General features: G+C 48.6%; 2 protein-coding genes across 2 annotated transcripts; both read right to left on the bottom strand.

Annotated features, from left to right (window-relative positions):
- Positions 1-1,277: 1,277 nt before the first annotated feature.
- Positions 1,278-5,019, bottom strand: paqr9 (progestin and adipoQ receptor family member 9). The gene has a single exon (XM_035764904.2). It carries the CDS (start codon positions 2,734-2,736, stop codon positions 1,447-1,449), a length of 1,290 nt encoding a protein of 429 aa, XP_035620797.1. The 5' UTR covers positions 2,737-5,019; the 3' UTR covers positions 1,278-1,446.
- Positions 5,020-6,027: 1,008 nt separating this feature from the next.
- Positions 6,028-19,946, bottom strand: LOC118377974 (zinc finger MYND domain-containing protein 15-like). The gene is made up of 14 exons (XM_052460733.1): positions 19,560-19,946; positions 19,105-19,354; positions 18,559-18,808; positions 17,083-17,271; positions 15,395-15,555; positions 15,032-15,190; positions 14,496-14,591; positions 13,667-13,783; positions 13,460-13,548; positions 13,059-13,160; positions 10,079-10,208; positions 9,031-9,089; positions 8,701-8,861; positions 6,028-8,136 (listed from the first exon to the last, which is right to left on the bottom strand). Exons 2-14 carry the CDS (start codon positions 19,352-19,354, stop codon positions 7,947-7,949), a joined length of 1,953 nt encoding a protein of 650 aa, XP_052316693.1. The 5' UTR covers positions 19,560-19,946; the 3' UTR covers positions 6,028-7,946.
- Between the last annotated feature and the right edge of the window lie 1,308 nt (positions 19,947-21,254).

The following is a 21,254-nucleotide window of genomic DNA, read 5'->3' as shown; positions in this document are numbered from 1 at the left end:
GTGCTCAAGGCCGGTTGTAATACAGCCCGGGATCGAACCAGGGTCTGTAGTGACGCCTCTAGCACTGAGCCTTAGACCGCTGCGCCACTCGGGAGCAGAGACAGCTTGTGAGAAAGAGGTAGGAAATTAAACTGTGTGTGGCATGACAGGGAGTTTTGACAAGGTATCAAGAAAGTATGAAGAGAGATTAAGTATAACATGAAGGAAAAGGAAATTGCGAGTGTGTGAGGGAGATATATATATAGAGAGAGATAATTTGAGAGTGAGATTGAGAGAGTGTAAGAGAGAGAGTGTGAGAGAGAGTGTGAGAGAGTGTGTGAGAGAGAGTGTGAGAGAGAGTGTGAGAGAGAGTGTGAGAGAGTGAGAGAGTGTGAGAGAGTGTGAGAGAGTGTGAGAGATATATATATATAGAGAGAGAATTTGAGATTGAGAGAGTGAGAGAGTGTGAGAGAGAGAGTGTGAGAGAGAGAGTGTGAGAGTGAGAGTGAGAGTGAGAGATATGAAGAGGTATAATCAGTCAGCGACGGTAGGGGAAGTAGAGGAAGGTTGAAGGAGATTAATCAAGGAAGCGTTAAAAGACAGCCTGGCAGCAAACGTTTCTTAAATCTCACTGTGACATTTAAAGGGCATTGGGTAACAACACCTTTCCAATGTCCCTTAAAGGGTTCAGTCAACCCCCCTTAAACGAATAGAATTATCGTCTTGTTTAAGAACAGAATGTGAGTCCTGGAACCCCAGGGGACTTGACTGAACCCCAGGGGACTTGACTGAACCCCAGGGGACTTGACTGAACCCCAGGGGACTTGACTGAACCCCAGGGGACATGACTGAACCCCAGGGGACATGACTGAACCCCGGGGGACTTGACTGAACCCCAGGGGACTTGACTGAACCCCAGGGGACTTGACTGAACCCCAGGGGACTTGACTGAACCCCAGGCGACATGACTGATCCCCAGGCGACATGACTGAACCCCAGGCAACATGACTGATCCACAGGCGACATGACTGAACCCCGGGGGACTTGACTGAGCCGCCAAGGTGTTCCAACCCCACAAAACACGGTTCCTAATCCAGTGGACCAAATAGGTGAACTTGAAAAACAAAAAAAACCTTGAATATTAGCTGACCGCCACTTACCCTTGTAAAGCTAAAGTTACCCACACAGTCCAGGGAGAAGGGAAAGTGGGAAACCACTGGGTGAAGGTGAAAACAAAAGTAGGATACAGAACTAGTGAATGTCACAGAGTGACTACAAATGAAAACAATACATGAAAACACACGCTACTTTTTTTATATTTTACGGGAGTGGTATCCTCTCTAACCTCCATAAACGATATGCGCTGCATTGTTCAAGTGATGAAATAAATTACGTCAATTAATCTACGAGCTGACTGGCCTACGTCTGGAAATAAAATCAGAGCTCTTTATCAAATCAGATCCCACATCAGTGACACTTTAGATGTCTTTTAGAGAGGAACTCTTTCTCCAACTGGTCTCCCTGGGGTTTGTAGATGCTGTTGGCGCACCAGGAGAACCAGGCGATGATGGAGGCGATGGAGGCCTGGAGGACCAGCATCACCCCGTAGGTGGAGGCTAAGGTGGGGCCGGGGAGGTGTGGAGGGGTGGCCGGGGGCACCACCAGGACTGGGTGGAGGAGTATAGCCCTCACCTCCCCGTTGATCATATGAAGTTCATCGAGAATGGACAGGAAGGTGCAGACGTGGAACCACTGGTGACTATGCCCCCAGATATCAAACCTACCCGGTGACAGTCGCTCAGGGATCTTGCTAATGTTGAACAGGGCTGACACCACCAGCCAGAAGCAGTGTCGGCAGAAGAACTGGGCCATGGAGGCGGAGGAGGAGAAGGAGGAGGAGGTCGGCAGGTAGGGGGAGGAGTGGAGGAGGCGGTAGAAGATGGGCGTGGAGGCCACGAGGAAGGGCAGAAGGAATACCAGGGTACGTATGATGTAGCGGTAGGTCCTCCAGCGCTGGCGGGTGTTGCAGCAGGCCAAGACACAGATGATGGCGACCAGGCAGGAGCTGGGGATGTACAAGGTCTCGAAAAACAGGCTGAACTCTGGCATGGCCGAGGACAATGACGACGATGACGAAGAAGGGTCCTGGTGGGTGTTGTTGTGTCTCCCAATCCCCAATTCCAGGATCCCCGCTCTGGGGTGAATATAGTAGTAATAGGCCAACGAAGACCCGACGGTGTAAGCACTGATGGTCCCATAATCCACAAAAAAGCACACCTCCCTTATGACCAGAGACATGGAGTTGAGGAGGTGAGCCATGCTGCTAGCCATCAGCAGGCACAACACCCCCATGAAGTAGTTCCACAGCGGGTAGAAGAAAGGGTCGGAGGTGGGCGGAGCGCCCTCCAAACCGAACGGCTCCAGGAAGTAGAAGGCAAAGATGAAGACGGGCAGGAAATGGGTCCAGAAGTTGCCGGTCTCATTGGTGGGCTGAAAGGCCGAGAGCAGGCATTGGGCGAGGCTGTAGTTGGGGAAGCGGTAACCGGACAGGATGAAGCTCTCAGTGATGCGGGCTGGGACATCCGCGTGCCGCAGCAGGGGTGGCAGCAATTGGCCGCAATTCAAGAACATGATTGGACGAGGAGAAGGACGGACTGTTTGATGATTGGTTGGCTCCAATAAATCTCTGTTGAGAGGTTGAACACGCTCTACTTGCTCTGTCCTTAAAAGTACTTGTTCTTTTGTCGTCATTGCCATAATAATGCCCTCAGATCCTCTTGGCTGATATGTTTTTATTGATCTAGCTGTCAATCACAGCACGGTCCTCTTGATTATTGACAGACAGCATCTGATGTCATAATCTGCGATAATTTACTGTCAATTCCTTTCTCATTGTCAAAAGTTCCCTTCTCTTGCAAACCTTTGATCTCAATAAACAGTGTCAAAACCGAATGCAAGTTTCATAAAGTGTAATCCTTATAGCACCATTCATGAAAATGGTTTTCATGAGCATGAAATTCAGTAGAGTCAGAGTCAGTAGAATTATTATTCTCACGTGAAATTTAAAAAAATGTCAGGTGTTATACAGGAAATTAACTTATATCCAGTGCTTCAGAGGGACACTCGTGATAATTATGTCTCCTCTCAGTTGTTTCTTGACCCCCCAGGTAAATCCAAAAGATTAGACACATCCAGCAATCAAGACCTTGATATAGGCTATCATTGCCTAATACACATTCACGCAGCCTTTATAATAACGCATCGTTTCCGTTATTCATCGGCAAAACTGAGTGAAAGGTACAGGAAGAAGACAAAAAATACGTCTCACTTCACGTCCTTCAAGGTTCAATGGAGTTGAACGTCAATTGTTGTCTTTTAAAGCCAAAAGACAGGTATCGGTACTCGAAATGTCATCCCTCTGAAACTGGGTCAGGTGGGTCATGCTGGGGTAGGCGGGGCTAACAGAGGAACTTCACACGGTTGAGCGCACTATTTATTATTCACGGTCTTTAGTCCAGAATTCTCCTCCCGGTTTAATTTGATCAAAGTCGCCATTGGTGCCAAATAAATCCCCCGGAGAATGTAGAGAGAAACAGGATGTTGCCGTAACTCTAGCCCTTGAAACAAGGTCACACACGTCCGTTCAAATATGCAGGTTTGTCTCACCTAATGGGAAAATAGTTCACACATGAATAGAGCCGTGTTCGTGTAAATTCGTGTTCATCTATTCTGCCATTTGTTTTTGTTTTCCAGTATGAAGATCTTCCGTTATTACCCAATTCGTTTCATGTGGCTCCGACGCCGACCGGACAGCTTTTCCATTCCGTGAGCCGGTACTGACAGCTTGTAAATTCTGTAGGTCATGTGACTATCTCAACGAATACTTTTTTGACTTTCCCGTTCGTCCTTCGCAGTCCTTGATAAAGACGACCAGAGCGAGAGAAAACAGGGGATTGTTACAGAGTATAGCGTCAACATGCGTAGCGGTAGGCTGCTATAAGGCTACCTTCCTCTTCCGTTACTCAAGACGGTCCGGTTGTTGTGATGTTTGTTTCTCCGTGGTTGTAGACTCGGAACAGTCTGTGCCGCTATCTGTTTAGAATGCGCCGTACAACCTGCTCAGATAATGTATTGTGCTGGTGCCGGTTAGAGGTGAATAGCCTCTCTCTCTCACTCTCTCTCTCTCTCTCTCTCTGCGCCACACAGTTAGTTGTTCAGTGACACGCACTAGGCTACATCAGCAGGCAGCCGAAAACAAAAAAAGCTTTTGCATGTTTTTAACTATAAATAAAAGCTCTGACGTGATTCAAATGAAATAGACTCCTTTCCAGTATACGACATTATGACGTCACTCACCGTTGCGCGCGACTCTTGGCTGCAGTCAGAAAGCCATCGCCATCTGTGCCCGTTCAACAAAGCCTACATTTACGTTTTTATAACTTCTTAACAAAATAACTTATTGGGGTGGGGAGGAGGTTCTCATACCTTACAATGATGTTTTGATTCTTGCTTGAACAGTCACTAAGATTATATTTGGATCAGTTAACTAGAATGCTAACTAACACTCATTGACAGGCTGTAGCAAAAGAGGAATTTTACTGGTTGAAGTTTAAGTGTTTTTTTAAAAGTATAATGCAGTTGATTTGTGATGATGACACAAACATTATATCAAGCAGAATATTAATACGATCCTTAAAATCCAATTATAATGCACTCATAAGAAACATGTCAATATAGGCGTTTTTTGCTGGCGTTCTATAAGAACTCACGTGGCCTAACCCAAAGGATTCATGAAGTAAATCCCAACTGAAACATTGTAATCATAGCTGAGTGATATACTCTCTGATTGTAACAAGCAAACAGTTAAAAGAATGATGTTACTTTGTAGCCCCACACTGTAAACAGTGAAAAAACAGAATGCATTGCAACAATATAATCCAGAAAACACCATTGGAGAAAAATCAAATGAAAAGTTCTCACGAACCTCATCAAAGTAATTCAATTAGACATGACATGGTTTCAACTTATAAGTCATTCATTCTCTAGTGGGACAAGACAAGTGGGTGACCTCTTGGGGATAATGCAACTCCATAGCCCCCTACCCATCTCCACTAGCTGAGGACTCCACTGTGACATCATCAACTCCACTAGCTGAGGACTCCACTGTGACATCATCAACTCCATAGCCCCCTACCCATCTCCACTAGCTGAGGACTCCACTGTGACATCATCAACTCCACTAGCTGAGGACTCCACTGTGACATTATCAACTCCATAGCCCCCTACCCATCTCCACTAGCTGAGGACTCCACTGTGACATCATCAACTCCACTAGCTGAGGACTCCACTGTGACATCATCAACTCCATAGCCCCCTACCCATCTCCACTAGCTGAGGACTCCACTGTGACATCATCAACTCCACTAGCTGAGGACTCCACTGTGACATCATCAACTCCATAGCCCCCTACCCATCTCCACTAGCTGAGGACTCCACTGTGACATCATCAACTCCATAGCCCCCTACCCATTTCCACTAGCTGAGGACTCCACTGTGACATCATCAACTCCATAGCCCCCTACCCACCCATCCCCCCATATGTCAGACAGTGTGTCATATAAATAAATAAAATAATAGTCAATCTTCCTGATTATTTCAAAGTGGCAACCAGCCATGTGGATCATTTAGTTTCTTTGTTTTCAGAGCAGTTCAGAACGTGCTGTGACATTTCACATGATCACATATAGCATACACAACAGCCTCTGTCTGAGGTTAACTTGGATAGAACTGTGAGAGACTAAACAAACTGAACTAGAATTATTTGGTGGCACACAGAGGCCATTGATTTACAAGCACGTTATTTAGAATTCATTCAATTCATTAACTGATCAGGAATCAGTTGTCTCCAAAATCCTGTTGGGTGATGATGGGATGGGCCAAGTGGTTATGGATAGAGAGGGAGCATATGGGTGGATAGGGAGGGAGCATATGGGTGGATAGGGAGGGAGCATATGGGTGGATAGGGAGGGAGCATATGGGTGGATAGGGAGGGAGTATATGGGGTGGATAGGGAGGGAGCATATGGGTGGATAGGGAGGGAGCATATGGGTGGATAGGGAGGGAGTATATGGGTGGATAGGCAGGGAGCATATGGGTGGATAGGGAGGGAGCATATGGGTGGATAGGGAGGGAGTATATGGGTGGATAGGGAGGGAGCATATGGGTGGATAGGGAGGGAGTATATGGGTGGATAGGGAGGGAGCATATGGGTGGATAGGGAGGGAGCATATGGGTGGATAGGGAGGGAGCATATGGATGGATAGGGAGGGAGTATATGGGGTGGATAGGGAGGGAGCATATGGATGGATAGGGAGGGATCATATGGGTGGATAGGGAGGGAGCATATGGGTGGATAAGGAGGGAGCATATGGGTGGATAGGGAGGGAGTATATGGGGTGGATAGGGAGGGAGCATATGGATGGATAGGGAGGGATCATATGGGTGGATAGGGAGGGAGCATATGGATGGATAGGGAGGGATCATATGGGTGGATATGGAGGGAGCATATGGATGGATAGGGAGGGAGTATATGGGGTGGATAGGGAGGGAGCATATGGATGGATAGGGAGGGATCATATGGGTGGATAGGGAGGGAGCATATGGATGGATAGGGAGGGATCATATGGGTGGATATGGAGGGAGCATATGGATGGATAGGGAGGGAGTATATGGGGTGGATAGGGAGGGAGTATATGGGTGGATAGGGAGGGAGCATATGGGTGGATAAGGAGGGAGCATATGGGTGTATAGGGAGGGAGCATATGGGTGGATAGGGAGGGAGCATATGGGTGGATAGGGAGGGAGCATATGGGTGGATAGGGAGGGAGCATATGGGTCGATAGGGAGGGAGCATATGGGTGGATATGGAGGGAGCATATGGGTTTGGTCATTTTAGTGTTTTGTTACTGTATCATTTACGTTCTGTATTTGTTTTTAAGAGTATTGTACGCTTAGGAACTTTCTCTCAATATCTTCTGGTATTCTTCTCTGTCTCTCTCTCTCTACACGGGTCTTGGTTGTTACATGTAATCCTCCCTCCCTCTCTCTCTCTCTCTCTCTCTCTCTCTCTCTCTCTCTCTCTCTCTCTCTCTCTCTCTCTCTCTCTCTCTCTCTCTCTCTCTCTCTCTCTCTCTCTCTCTCTCTCTCTCTCTCTCTCTCTCTCTCTCTCTCTCTCTCTCTCTCTCTCTCTCTCTCTCTCTCTCTCTCTCTCCTCTAATCTCTGTCTGTACAAGATAAAGAATGTCACAGCCACACAAACTCTAGCCTACATAATAAGTAATCTTACCAGTCACGTGGTTAACAGTAGACTACAATATCTGATAGAAGGAAAGGGACCCTTAGGGGGTTGATATGTGGAGGATTAAAACATAATTAAAACATCAAATACAAACTATTGAGAATGTAAAACCCACAAACAAACTGGCACGGCAATCACTGAAGAGTCTATGACTGGTCTTTTTTAATGAAAAGGCTAGTTCAGCTAAAGTGTTAGTCTGCCCTGAGTCTGTTCATTGAGAGTAACCTTGTGTGCGCACGCACCTGTGTGTGTGCCAGCGTGTGTGTGTGCCAGTGTGCGTGTATGTGTGTCAGTGTGTGTGTGTGTGTGCGCCATAGTGTGGGTGTGTGTGTGTGCCAGTGTGTGTGTGTGTCCTAGTGTGTGTGTGTGTGTCTTAGTGTGTGTGTGTGTCCTAGTGTGTGTGTGTGTGTCCTAGTGTGTGTGTGTGTGTGCGCCATAGTGTGGGTGTGTGTGTGTGCCAGTGTGTGTGTGTGTGTCCTAGTGTGTGTGTGTGTGTGCGCCATAGTGCCAGTGTGTGTGTGTGTGCCAGTGTGTGTGTGTGTGTGCCAGTGTGTGTGTGTGTGCCAGTGTGTATACGTTTGTGTTTGAGTGCGTACGTGTGTGCATGTTGTTATTTGCGTTTGCGGGGCATATTGCGGGCGGCCTGCTTCCTATCCCTGCGACTCATCTTCACAGGGTAGTCAGGTTCCTGATTGGCCGTCTCTACCTGCAGAGGCGGGGCTTTGGGGTAGGCCACAGAAGGTCGTTTCTCACTATGTACGGGCTTGTACCTCAGATGGAAGATGAAGGCATTGGAATACCTGGGAGGGAGAAGAGGACAGGTCATATAGCAGGCACTTTCTCAGGTTTAGGATTAACACAAAACAGAGAGCGAGAGAGAGAGACAGAGAGAGACAGAGAGAGAAGAGCGAGAGAGAGAGACAGAGAGAGAAGAGCGAGAGAGAGAGACAGAGAGAGAGAGTGAGAAGAGTGAGAGAGAGACAGAGAGAGAGAGTGAGAAGAGCAAGAGAGAGAGACAGAGAGAGACAGAGAGAGAGAGAGAAGAGCGAGAGAGAGAGAAGAGCGAGAGAGAGAAAGAGAGAGAAGAGCGAGAGAGAGAGGGAGACAGAGAGAGAAGAGCGAGAGAGAGAGGGAGACAGAGAGAGAAGAGTGAGAGAGAGAGGGAGAAAGAGAGACAGAGAGAGAGAGAGAGAGGGAGACAGAGAGAGAGACAGAGAGAAGAGAGAGACAGACGGAGAGAGACACAGAGAGAGGGAGAAACAGAGACAGAGAGAGAGACTGAGAGAGAAACAGAGAGAGAGACAGAGAAGTATACCAGAAGCTATTGCCCCCCAACAGCTCTAAGGAACGAGTCCCTCCCTCACCAGGGCAGCATGTTATCTCCTCCAGTGATGCGCAGGGGGCAGTGGAAGGGGTTGATGTGTGCAGGGGAGAGGGTGCCCCCGGTGGCCTGGCTCATCACCTGCTGGCTGCACACACAGCTCAACTCCCCGACCTCACAGAAGTAGGCTGGAGCCCTCAGGGACTACAGAGACAGGAAGAACTGTCAGTCACATGGTCAGTCCCACTGGTAGAATGTTGAATGTGGAAGTGGTTGGCGTCAGGAGATATGGAGAGGTTTGAATAACAGCTTGGTAGGGAAGGGGTGTGTGTGTGTGTGTGTGTGTGTGTGTGTGTGTGTGTGTGTGTGTTACCTGGAGCCTAGGGAGTGTGCTGAGCCATGACTCCTGATGCAGGATCGCCGGTCTGAAGCCTGTTGGATGGGCAATGGACACACACACACACACACATTCCAGTTTTCCGTCCTCATGTCCCCTAACACACTTGTCTGCGCTACAGTGCGACCCTGTTTTGCAGTACAGTACTACCCTGTTTTACAGTACAGTACTACCCTGTTTTACAGTACAGTACTACCCCGTTTTACAGTACAGTACTACCCTGTTTTACAGTACAGTGCTACCCTGTTTTACAGTACAGTGCTACCCTGTTTTACAGTGGTTCTACCCTTTTTACAGTACAGTGCTACCCTGATTTACAGTACAGTACTACCCTGTTTTACAGTACAGTACTACCCTGTTTTACAGTACAGTGCTAGCCTGTTTTACAGTAGTCCTACCTTGTTTTACAATAAATCTACCCTGTTTTACAGTACAGTAATACCCTGTTTTATAGTAGTTCTACCCTTTTTACAGTACAGTAATACCCTGTTTTACAGTGCTACCCTGTTTTACAGTAGTTCTACCCTTTTTACAGTACAGTAATACCCTGTTTTACCCTGTTTTACAGTGCAGTGCTACCCTGTTTTACAGTAGTTCTACCCTTTTTACAGTACAGTAATACCCTGTTTTACCCTGTTTTACAGTGCAGTTCTACCCTGTTTTACAGTGCAGTGCTACCCTGTTTTACAGTAGTTGTACCCTGTTTTACAGTACAGAGTAAGGAACACTTCCTCCTCTCAGGAGGATCATAAGTTACTTGATAAGAATCAGAGAGCTGTAGTTCAGGAAGAGAAACCAGATCTCCCTTCACTTCCGTCTATTCAGCGATTCAACAATACCGTCAATAACACTGTCAGGAAGCCAACTGGAGACAGACACGTACACAGGAATGTACACACAATGAAGTAGACACACACACACACAGCTCACATACAAACAGGACACCCACTCAAGGTCCTGTTTGCATACACGCACACAAACACACACACACACACACACCTCTCCCAACATACAGTATACTCACCAATCACCAGGTCAGGTTTGGGCCCTTGCAGCATGTGATAGGCCCTGCGGTAACCTTTGACCCGGATGCTCCTCCTGTCCAACTTCTCATCCGGGGTGAAGCTGGGGTTAACCAGGTGGACACGGCCGTTCTGGATGAACAACCCCATGGTGACAGGGGAGAACCGTGTCAGGATCTGGGAACCCTCAAACTACGGCTCGACATCGACTTATAGGACCCACCTCGTCAACGTGAACTTGGTGCGAAATGTATTTACAGAACAACCTGTACGGGTGTTGTTCAGGGAGGGGTGTTGTTCAGGGGGGCGGGGTGTTGTTCAGGGAGGGGTGTTGTTCAGGGGGGTGTTGTTCAGGGAGGGGTGTTGTTCAGGAGGGGTGTTGTTCAGGGGGGTGTTGTTCAGGGAGGGGTGTTGTTCAGGGGGCGGGGTGTTGTTCAGGGAGGGGTGTTGTTCAGGGAGGGGTGTTGTTCAGGGAGGGGTGTTGTTCAGGGAGGGGTGATGTTCAGGGAGGGTGTTGGTCAGGAAGGGGTGTTGTTCAGGGAGGGGTGTTGTTCAGGGAGGGGTGTTGTTCAGGGAGGGGTGTTGTTCAGGGAGGGGTGTTGTTCAGGGGGGTGTTGTTCAGGGAGGGGGTGTTGTTCAGGGAGGGGTGTTGTTCGGGGGGTGTTGTTCAGGGAGGGGTGTTGTTCAGGGAGGGGTGTTGTTCAGGGAGGGGTGTTGTTCAGGGAGGGGTGTTGTTCAGGGAGGGGTGTTGTTCAGGGGGGTGTTGTTCAGGGAGGGGTGTTGTTCAGGGAGGGGTGTTGTTCAGGGGGGGGGTGTTGTTCAGGGAGGGGTGTTGTTCAGGGAGGGGTGTTGTTCAGGGAGGGGTGTTGGTCAGGGGGGCGGGGTGTTGTTCAGGGAGGGGTGTTGTTCAGGGAGGGGTGTTGTTCAGGGAGGGGTGTTGTTCAGGGAGGGGTGTTGTTCAGGGAGGGGTGTTGTTCAGGGAGGGGTGTTGGTCAGGAGGGTGTTGGTCAGGGAGGGGTGTTGGTCAGGGAGGGGTGTTGTTCAGGGAGGGGTGTTGTTCAGGGAGGGGGTGTTGTTCAGGGAGGGGTGTTGGTCAGGGGGGCGGGGTGTTGTTCAGGGAGGGGTGTTGTTCAGGGAGGGGTGTTGTTCAGGGAGGGGTGTTGTTCAGGGAGGGGTGTTGTTCAGGGAGGGGTGTTGTTCAGGTAGGGGTGTTGTTCAGGGAGGGGTGTTGTTCAGGGAGGGGTGTTGTTCAGGGAGGGGTGTTGTTCAGGGAGGGGTGTTGTTCAGGGAGGGGTGTTGGTCAGGGAGGGGTGTTGTTCAGGGAGGGGTGTTGTTCAGGGAGGGGTGTTGGTCAGGGAGGGGTGTTGTTCAGGGAGGGGTGTTGTTCAGGGAGGGGTGTTGTTTAGGGAGGGGTGTTGGTCAGGGAGGGGTGTTGGTCAGGGAGGGGTGTTGTTCAGGGAGGGGTGTTGTTCAGGGAGGGGTGTTGTTCAGGGGGCGGGGTGTTGGTCAGGGGGCGGCGTGTTGGTCAGGGAGGGGGTGTTGGCCAGGGAGGGGTGTTGGCCAGGGAGGGGTTGTTGTTCAGGGGGGGGGTGTTGTTAAGGGAGGGGTGTTGTTCAGGGAGGGGTTGTTGTTCAGGGGGTGTTGTTAAGGGACGGGGTGTTGTTCAGGGGGGGTGTTGTTCAGGGGATGGGGGGTTGTTTAGGAGAGGTGTTGTTCAGAGAGGGGTGTTGTTCAGAGAGGGGTGTTGTTCAGGGAGGGGTGTTGTTCAGGGAGGGGTGTTGTTCAGGGAGGGGTGTTGTTCAGGGAGGGGTGTTGTTCAGGGAGGGGTGTTGTTCAGGGAGGGGTGTTGTTCAGGGAGGGGTGTTGTTCAGGGGTGGGGGTTGTTTAGGGAGGGGTGTTGTTCAGAGAGGGGTGTTGTTCAGGGAGGGGTGTTGTTCAGGGAGGGGTGTTGTTCAGGGAGGGGTGTTGTTCAGGGAGGGGTGTTGTTCAGGGAGGGGGTGTTGTTCAGGGAGGGGTGTTGGTAAGGGAGGGGTGTTGGTCAGGGAGGGGTGTTGTTCAGGGAGGGGTGTTGGTCAGGGGGAGGGGTGTTGGTCAGGGGAGGGGTGTTGTTCAGGGAGGGGTGTTGTTCAGGGAGGGGTGTTGTTCAGGGAGGGGTGTTGGTCAGGGGCGGGGTGTTCAGGGAGGGGTGTTGTTCAGGGATGGGGTGTTGTTCAGGGGGGTGTTGTTCAGGGGGGTGTTGTTCAGGGATGGGGTGTTGTTCAGGGGGACAGGGTGTTGTTCAGGGATGGGGTGTTGTTCATGGGGGGGTGTTCAGGGATGGGGTGTTGTTCAGGGGGGTGTTCTTCAGGGGGGTTTAGTTCAGGGGATGGGGTGTTGTTCAGGGGGTGTTGTTCAGGGGGGTGTTGTTCAGGGATGGGGTGTTGTTCAGGGGACAGGGTGTTGTTCAGGGGGGTGTTCAGGGATGGGGTGTTGTTCAGGGGTGTTCTTCAGGGGGTTTAGTTCAGGGGATGGGGTGTTGTTCAGGGGGGTTGTTGTTCAGGGGGGTGTTGTTCAGGGATGGGGTGTTGTTCAGGGATGGGGTGTTGTTCAGGGGGGTGTTGTTCAGGGATGGGGTGTTGTTCAGGGGGGTGTTGTTCAGGGATGGGGTGTTGTTCAGGGGGTGTTGTTCAGGGGATGGGGTGTTGTTCAGGGATGGGGTGTTGTTCAGGGGATGGGGTGTTGTTCAGGGATGGGGTGTTGTTCAGGGAGACAGGGTGTTGTTCAGGGGATGGGGTGTTGTTCATGGGGGGGGGGGGTGTTCAGGGATGGGGTGTTGTTCAGGGGGGTGTTCTTCAGGGGGTTTAGTTCAGGGGATGGGGTGTTGTTCAGGGGAAGGGGGTGTTGTTCAAGGGGGAAGGGGGTGTTGTTCAAGGGGGGGGGTGTTCTTCAGGGGGGGTTTTGTTCAGGGGGATGATGTGTTGTTCAGGGGGAAGGGGGTGTCACCTTCTTCTGCAGAAAGAGCTGCTCCTCGTCACTCTCAGGGGGAAGTCCCTCCCCTATGAACACCAGTTCAAAGGTCATGTGCGGCAGGAGAACGGACAATTCCTATTGGTGGAGGGGAGGCAGTAAAACAAAGGCAGGCAGACAGATAAACAGAGAGACAGACAGAGAGACAGACAGACAGACAGACGTTACTCTGAGTGGGAAGTGAAACAGGAGGGGTCAGTTCTAATCTCTGTGTTTACGCCCTGCTGAGAGCTGCAAGGACCAGACAAAGAGGCCTCACAGGAAGAAGCAGGAGATGAAAGTGAAAACACACACACACACACACACAGGAAGAGTAAGTGATTGCAGAAGAAGTGGTGATATGAACAGGGTGGAAAGCCCAGGTGCTGCAGTCCTACCCAGAACACCTTGAGACAGTGGAACTCCCTGTAGGAGTCGATGATGTGGATCTTTAGAGACTGCTTCTTCTGGATGTTGAGCTCTGGAACTGAGGAGGGACAAATACTGCACACTCAGTCGTCTTGTTCAGTTAACCTTTCTCTTTGAGACATGCCATGATTACACACACACTCTCACACACACACACACAGCTCACACACACTCACAGTCTTTGGGCACCAGCGACGTGATTATGTAGTAGATGGATAGAGGGGAGCTGAGAAGAACAGCCACAGGAGAGGACAGACTGATACCCCTCCACTCACAGTACTGACTCCACAACACTGAGGAGAGAGAGAGAGTGAGAGTGAGAGTCAATGTCAATAAAGTCAATTGTATTGAATTGACAGAGTGAGAGAGCGACAGAAAGACAGAGTGACAGCGAAAGACAGAGAGAAGAGAGACAGAGAGAGAAAAGAGACATAGAGAGAAGAGAGACAGGGAGTGAGACAGAGAGAGAGAGAGAGAAGAGAGACAGAGAGACAGAGAGAGAAGAGAGACAGAGAGAGAGAGAGAAGAGAGACAGAGAGAGAGAGAGACAGAGAGAGAAGAGAGACAGAGTGAGAGAGAGAGACAGAGTGACAGAGAGAGAAGAGAGACAGAAAGAAAGTGACCGCGATAGAGAGAGAGAGGGGAGATAAGAAAGAGAGAGAGAGAGGGAGAGAGACAGAGAGAGAAAGTGACAGCGATAGAGAGAGAGAGAGAGAGAGGCGATAAGAGAGAGAGAGGGGAGATAAGAAAGAGAGAGGGAGAGCGAGAGAGAGAGGGGAGATAAGAAAGAGAGAGAGGGGAAATAAGAAAGATAGAGAGAGAGGAGATAAGAAAGAGAGAGAGAGGAGATAAGAAAGAGAGAGAGAGGAGATAAGAAAGAGAGAGAGAGGAGAGATAATGAGACATTTAATGAACATCAGTATTATAACATTGTTTGAAGGTGAAAGTGAGTGATACAATATTAATGGGATTATTGTCCCATTCTGGCTGTAGTTTGTGTTTTACCCAGTGGTTTGGTGACGCTGGGGACTGCATGAGGAGCTGGGCTACAGAGCAGGATGTCTCCCTCCCTTTTCAGGGGTCCAAAGGGCTCACTGTGACCTTAACACATCACATACAGCAGGACAACTTAGTTCATCACTACACAGCAACACTAGTACGTTACTCCACTATAGTAACCCATAGGCACCTTGTCTATGAAGTACAGTGTTGTTACTTTGGTAATAAAAACGCTCACCAAATCATCCTTATCCAATCAAAACGCTCACCAAATCATCATTATCCAATCAAAATGCTCACCAAAACATCATTATCCAATCAAAACGCTCACCAAAACATCATTATCCAATCAAAACAATCACCAAATCATTATCCAATCAAAATGCTCACCAAATCATCTTTATCCAATCAAAATGCTCACCAAAACATCATTCTCCAATCAAAATGCTCACCAAAACATCATTATCCATTCAAAATGCTCAACAAAACATCATTATCCAAAACAAAGTGATCTGAGTTGTTGGCTACTGGGCCATACCAACCTGTGAACCAGTGGGGGTATTGATCTCTGGACTGTTCCACTGTGGGATGGAGCTCATATCTGGGGGAGCGTACCAGGAGGCTCCAGTGTACCCAGTAGCCACTGTCCAGTTTATTCTTATTCAGGAAGTGTTCCAGGTCGAAATCAACAGCTGTCACCTCTGATTGGGTAGAATAGTGGACGAAGAAACCAAGAGAGGAAGAGAAAAGGTGGAGAGGGGGGGGGTTTACAGAATGAAAAGAAAGCTGTAGCGTAAGAGAGGGAGGACACTGAGATATATATACATTCAGTAGAGCTCGTATGGTTCCTCCTTCCTTGCTGGCCTTAAACACATTCCCTGTCATTTTGTTACTGCGCCCCCTACCTGCGGCGTAGCTGAATGGCAGCTCGGCAAGCTGTGAGTCGTGGCTCATGTAGCAGGCCAGTTTTTCACACCAGTGCTGGTGACTGGCATCCTCTGGACAGCGGATCTGGTCTGCCTGGGAACACTGGTCAGAACAGTACAGGACAGCCTTGCACTGTGGACTATGGGACGAGAGAGACACAACAACATACCGCAGAGGAAAAAGAGAGAGGGTAGGGGGGAGAGGGGAGGGGGGGAAAGGGGAGAGGGGGAGAGGGGAGGGGGAGAGGGGAAGGGGAGGTGGGAGTGTAGGAATAGAAAAAGGAAAGAGAGTTGGGGAAATGGAGACAAAGAAAGACCAGGAGATGGGCGGATGACAGAAGAGCAACCAGACAAAGAAAGACCAGGAGATGGGCGGATGACAGAAGAGCAACCAGACAAAGAAAGACCAGGAGATGGACGGATGACAGAAAAGCAACCAGACAAAGAAAGACCAGGAGATGGACGGATGACAGAAGAGCAACCAGACAAAGAAAGGGGAAGGAGATGGGCGGATGACAGAAGAGCAACCAGACAAAGAAAGACCAGGAGATGGGCGGATGACAGAAGAGCAACCAGACAAAGAAAGACCAGGAGATGGACGGATGACAGAAGAGCAACCAGACAAAGAAAGGGGAAGGAGATGGGCGGATGACAGAAGAGCAACCAGACAAAGAAAGACCAGGAGATGGACGGATGACAGAAAAGCAACCAGACAAAGAAAGGGGAAGGAGGCCGTTGAAAACATGCAGGGAGAAAGACAGAGGAATTGAGAGTGTCGTGTTTGACAATGTGAGAGAGACACTTGTTAGTAAACACTTCCTCAAAAATAGTCTTACATTGTCAGACAGACAATAGCTACTTCCTGTATATCAACAAGCAACGTTTAAAAAAAAAAACTGACTCTGCAAAGTAACGAATGACCACAAATGCCAATCTCTTTTCCTGCTTAAGCCAAATCCTTCGTCATGACAACCACAAAGAAGCTGGCGAAAGCAACAAAACAACAGTCTGCCAACAAAGCTCTTCTATCCACACAGAACCAAGGGGGAAGGAAAAAGTGGGATTTACGGTGATAAAGAAACCTGATAACCCAGCTAATAGGTTCCTGCTGACTTGCAAAAGACCTGAGCCATCTGTTTCAACAGGCCTCAGTAATGCTGAGCTGAGCACTAAGCTAATGTAAAAAGCCTCTTAAGCACGGCACCTCTCTGAGAGTCTCAGCTGGTGGTAACCTAGCCCAATGCTGCGTTGGAACATAACCCACTACCAGATACGTGCTGTAACAGACTATACCTGTGTAATCCTTTGGGACCGTAACATCATTATTGGAGACTTTTGGTTTTACAAATGCCAAATCTGTTGAGATCACTACTCTGTTTAGCTTGCCTCCAGCAGGCCGTGTTGCCATGTGCGTTGACTACAAATCACCTCTCTCTTATTCTCTCAGTACTCTCAGGTCTGTCAGGTCACCCAACTCTCTCTCTGTCTCTCTCTCTCTCTCTCTCTCTCTCTCTCTCTCTCTCTCTCTCTCTCTCTCTCTCTCTCTCTCTCTCTCTCTCTCTCTCTCTCTCTCTCTCTCTCTCTCTCTCTCTCTCTCTCTCTCTCTCTGCCTCTCTCTGCCTCTCTCTGCCTCTCTCTCTGTCTCTCTCTCTCTCTCCTCGCCTTACCATGGTTTCAGCTGACTGGGGAAGGAGTGTTTCTTACACACGTGACAGTAGCAGGTCGGAGGCCAGCGCATGCTGAAGGACTCTCCTCCGTCCATCTGCTCCACCTCTGTGAGGCCCCAGTCACCCAGGGCCTGGGGCCACAGAACCACCTTCAGAATGGTGAGGGCCTTCTCACACCTACTCAGCAACCTGGAGGATGAGGAGAGAGAGAGAGAGAGAGGGGATGAGAGAGAGAGAGAGAGAGAGAGAGGGGGGATGAGAGAGAGAGAGGGGGATGAGAGAGAGAGAGGGGAGAGGGGATGAGAGAGGGAGAGAGACAGAGAGAGAGGGGATAAGAGAGGGAGAGAGACAGAGAGACAGAGAGAGAGGGGGGGGATGAGAGGAGAGAGAGAGAGAGAGAGAGAGAGGGGGATGAGAGAGAGAGAGGGAGAGAGGGAATGAGAGAGGGAGAGAGACAGAGAGAGAGGGGATAAGAGAGGGAGAGAGACAGAGAGACAGAGAGAGAGGGGATAAGAGAGGGAGAGAGACAGAAGACACGTAGAAAGAGCTATATACTGGGTTAGAAAACAGATATGATATCTTACCAAAAAGAGTTCCTTATAAATAGGGGGAAAAAGCTGCTAAGTAGAACCATACAGGGTTCTTTGGTTTGTCCCCATAGGGAAACCCATTTAGGTGCTGGGTAGAACCCTTCATTTTTGGGTTAACCAAGAACCATTTGATCATTTGGAGGCCTCCCGAGTGGCACAGTGGTCTAAGGCGTTGCATCTCAGTGCTAGAGGCGTCACTACAGTCCCTGGTTTGATTCCAGGCTGTATCACATCCGGCTGTGATTGGGAGTCAATTGGCCAATTTAAGGCCTTTATTTGAGGACCTAGTTATACCCGAACACAGTGGTGTTAGGAAACTCCTGGTTTACAGGCCACATCAGGCCTGCAAGTCATTCTATGCTGGCTTGCAAAGTGCTGTGTAATTCCTATTGGAATCCAGCCAGAGTTAGAATATACAACGAGTCTAATTGTTAGTCATCTGCAACCTGCATTCAAAATGTCTGCCAGGTTAATTTAAGGAAGATTGAAAACTGAGACTACCTCAATCATCTAAACTTGAACAACCGTCTCAGTACAACGGGTCCAGTCAACAAAATGACTAACAGATTGGATTAGTTTAGAAAACGGTATGTTATTTATATTCCTGTAGTATAAAATGAATCAACCAATCAATGGACATGCAAAAACACAGATGTTACCGTAAAACAAACCATTCTGAAAATCTCCCTGCAAAAGAGCATGCTGGGAAATATTATATATGGTTCTATGTGGTACCCTTCTTGACTTCCAAAGAACTCTTGGGATGTTAAAGGTTTTAGGTAGAACCCTTTGCCTTACAAAATAACCCTCGTCTTCCAAAAAGTATTGGTAGAACCCTATCCCTCCGTAAAGAACCCTTTTAGAACCCTTTTGTCTGAGTTTGTACCTGTGAAGCTTCTTGTCATTGACGTGGAGCATGTGTGGTCTCCGAGGCAACCCGCCAGTCATGGGAGCCTCCATGCAGCGTCTCAGCAGTCCTACCATCTTCTGGATTGTCTCCAGGGCCCCCTTCCCATCTCCGCCCGCCGCCTCGCCCCCACCCAGCGCCCCCGCCCAGCCACCGGCCAGTACGTCAAAGCCCAGGGGCAGGCCAGAGGCATCCGTCACCATCAGAACACTCTCTCCATCACTACTTACTACAGAGGGAGAGAGAGAGAAGAGGGGAGGAAAGGTGGGAGAGACAGAGAGACAAAGAAAAAGTTGGTTCGATAGGGCCAATTCTATGGTAATGGATTACGCTGAGACTGATATATTTTTTGGCATAGACCTAAAGAGTCTCAGCATAATTCCGTTATCATGGAATTGACCGTAGGTATAGCGTTTTGGTATGATGGTATGATAGCTTTTTGGATAACAGCTTCAAGCGGTAAGAATGAAATACTTGGTCTGCTACAGTAGATCACGCAGGCTATGCCTAAAAGGTTTTACTCACTGAGCTCGGAGGGGTCCACTCCAGCCTGTTCTAGCCGTGGAATAGCTGCAGGTGGCGTTGCAGCGCCATCCAGCAGGTGCAGTATCCAGTACGGTGAGCGGTCCATGTGGTATCGGGGAAAATCGTACCCCCAGAAATCACTATGTGGTTCTTTGCGCCCCCTACGGGTGGTCTGGAAGCAGCGATACCACTGTGCCATGGCCTCGGAGAACTCAATCATCCGGTCACGGTAACCTGACACTAACTCCATCTGAAAATGAGCAGGACGTAGTAGGTCGGTCAAAAAGACTCTAGAGAGAAGAGAGGTAAGACCGAAAGAGCACTAGGCATAATACGGAGGAAATGTAAGGGACGTTGTCGACCACAGACAAACGCTACGGATAGTGAAAACATACACATTATTCCACAATCATTCTATCCTATTAATCAACTTCCATTAATAGAATTTTCTTTACCTTGAGTAGGGCTATATTTTTCGCTTAAATCTTGTTTGTTCTTTGGTTGGAAAAGGCCTTCTATCACCTGTAGCCTAGGTTGCTTTGAGGAATTTGAAAAATGAAAATAAACATGCGACAAAATGTTGTTTTTCGAAAGCAAAGGCGTCATTGTTTTACGCGATGAGGATTCCAAAAAGGAACACCGTTTGTCCCGCAAAAAATGGTCAGTCTATTTTTATTTCTCTAGCCGACAGCAAATATTTTAATGGTCGAACAATCCATTTGATTACAAAACATTTAGTCTATCCCCAAAACAATCTTTACGTCCTCAAACATGATCAATTAATCAATATTTTCTACGAAGCGCTATTAAATAAATCACCGCTAGTTGGTGGTGTTGTACTAGATTTCTGCACTTAAGCGGTAATGTGATTCAGGGTTGTGACACTGGAGGAGTACAGATACTTTTCGTAACAGGTTAGGAGAGTATTTTAGCTAACCCTAAAACTTTTCCTAATCTTAACCTAATTATCCTAACCTGCCACGTTCATTATCCTAACCTTAACCTAAAGTCTCCTATACTGCCACGTTATTTACCCTAACCTTAACCTAAATATCCTAACCTGCCACGTTCATTCCCCTAACCTGCCACGTTAATTCCCCTAACCTGCCACGTTAATTCCCCTAACCTGCCACATGAATTATCCTAACCTGCCACGTTATTTATCCTAACCTGCCACGTTAATTCTCCTAACCTGCCACGTTAATTCTCCTAACCTGCCACGTTAATTCTCATAACCTGCCACGTTAATTCTCATAACCTGCCACGTTAATTCTCATAACCTGCCACGTTAATTCTCTAACCTGCCACGTTAATTCTCCTAACCTGCCACGTTAATTCTCCTAACCTGCCACGTTAATTCTCCTAACCTGCCACATTGTTAATTCTCCTAACCTGCCACGTTAATTCTCCTAACCTGCCACATTATCCTAACCTGCCATTCTCCTAACCTGCCACGTTAATTCTCCTAACCTCATTCTAACCTTATTCTCCTAACCTGCCACGTTAATTCTCCTAACCTGCCACGTTAATTCTCCTAACCTGCCACATTGTTAATTCTCCTAACCTGCCACGTTAATTCTCCTAACCTGCCACGTTAATTCTCCTAACCTGCCACGTTAATTCCTTAACCTGCCACGTTAATTCTCCTAACCTGCCACATTGTTAATTCTCCTAACCTGCCACATTGTTAATTCTCCTAACCTGCCACATTAATTCTCCTAACCTGCCATGTTAATTCTCCTAACCTGCCACGTTAATTTCCTAACCTGCCAACCTCCTAACCTGCCCAATTCTCCTAACCTGCCACACTAATTCTCCTAACCTGCCACGTTAATTCTCCTAACCTGCCAAATTCTCCTCCTAACCTGCCTGCCTAACCTGCCACGTTAATTCTCCTAACCTGCCACATTGTTAATTCTCCTAACCTGCCACGTTAATTCTCCTAACCTGCCACATTAATTATCCTAACCTGCCATGTTAATTCTCCTAACCTGCCACGTTAATTATCCTAACCTGCCACGTTAATTCTCCTAACCTGCCACGTTAATTCTCCTAACCTGCCACACTAATTCTCTTAACCTGCCACGTTATTTCTCCTAACCTGCCACATTGTTAATTCTCCTAACCTGCCACGTTAATTCTCCTAACCA

The sequence above is a fragment of the Oncorhynchus keta genome, chromosome 13 (assembly GCF_023373465.1).
Source record: "Oncorhynchus keta strain PuntledgeMale-10-30-2019 chromosome 13, Oket_V2, whole genome shotgun sequence".
Classification (NCBI taxonomy): domain Eukaryota; kingdom Metazoa; phylum Chordata; class Actinopteri; order Salmoniformes; family Salmonidae; genus Oncorhynchus; species Oncorhynchus keta.
Note: the sequence above shows the minus strand (reverse complement) of the source record. Positions and strands in the feature narration are given on the sequence as shown.

Coding starts and splice junctions, on each gene's coding strand:
- paqr9 (XM_035764904.2), bottom strand. CDS start 2,736: ATGGCAATGACGACAAAAGAACAAGTACTTTTAAGGACAGAGCAAGTA.
- LOC118377974 (XM_052460733.1), bottom strand. CDS start 19,354: ATGGAGTTAGTGTCAGGTTACCGTGACCGGATGATTGAGTTCTCCGAG. Junction 15,191..15,394: donor GCCATTCAGCTACGCCGCAG/GTAGGGGGCGCA, acceptor CTACCCAATCAG/AGGTGACAGCTGTTGATTTC. Junction 10,209..13,058: donor AGCTCTTTCTGCAGAAGAAG/GTGACACCCCCT, acceptor TTGTTCATCCAG/AACGGCCGTGTCCACCTGGT.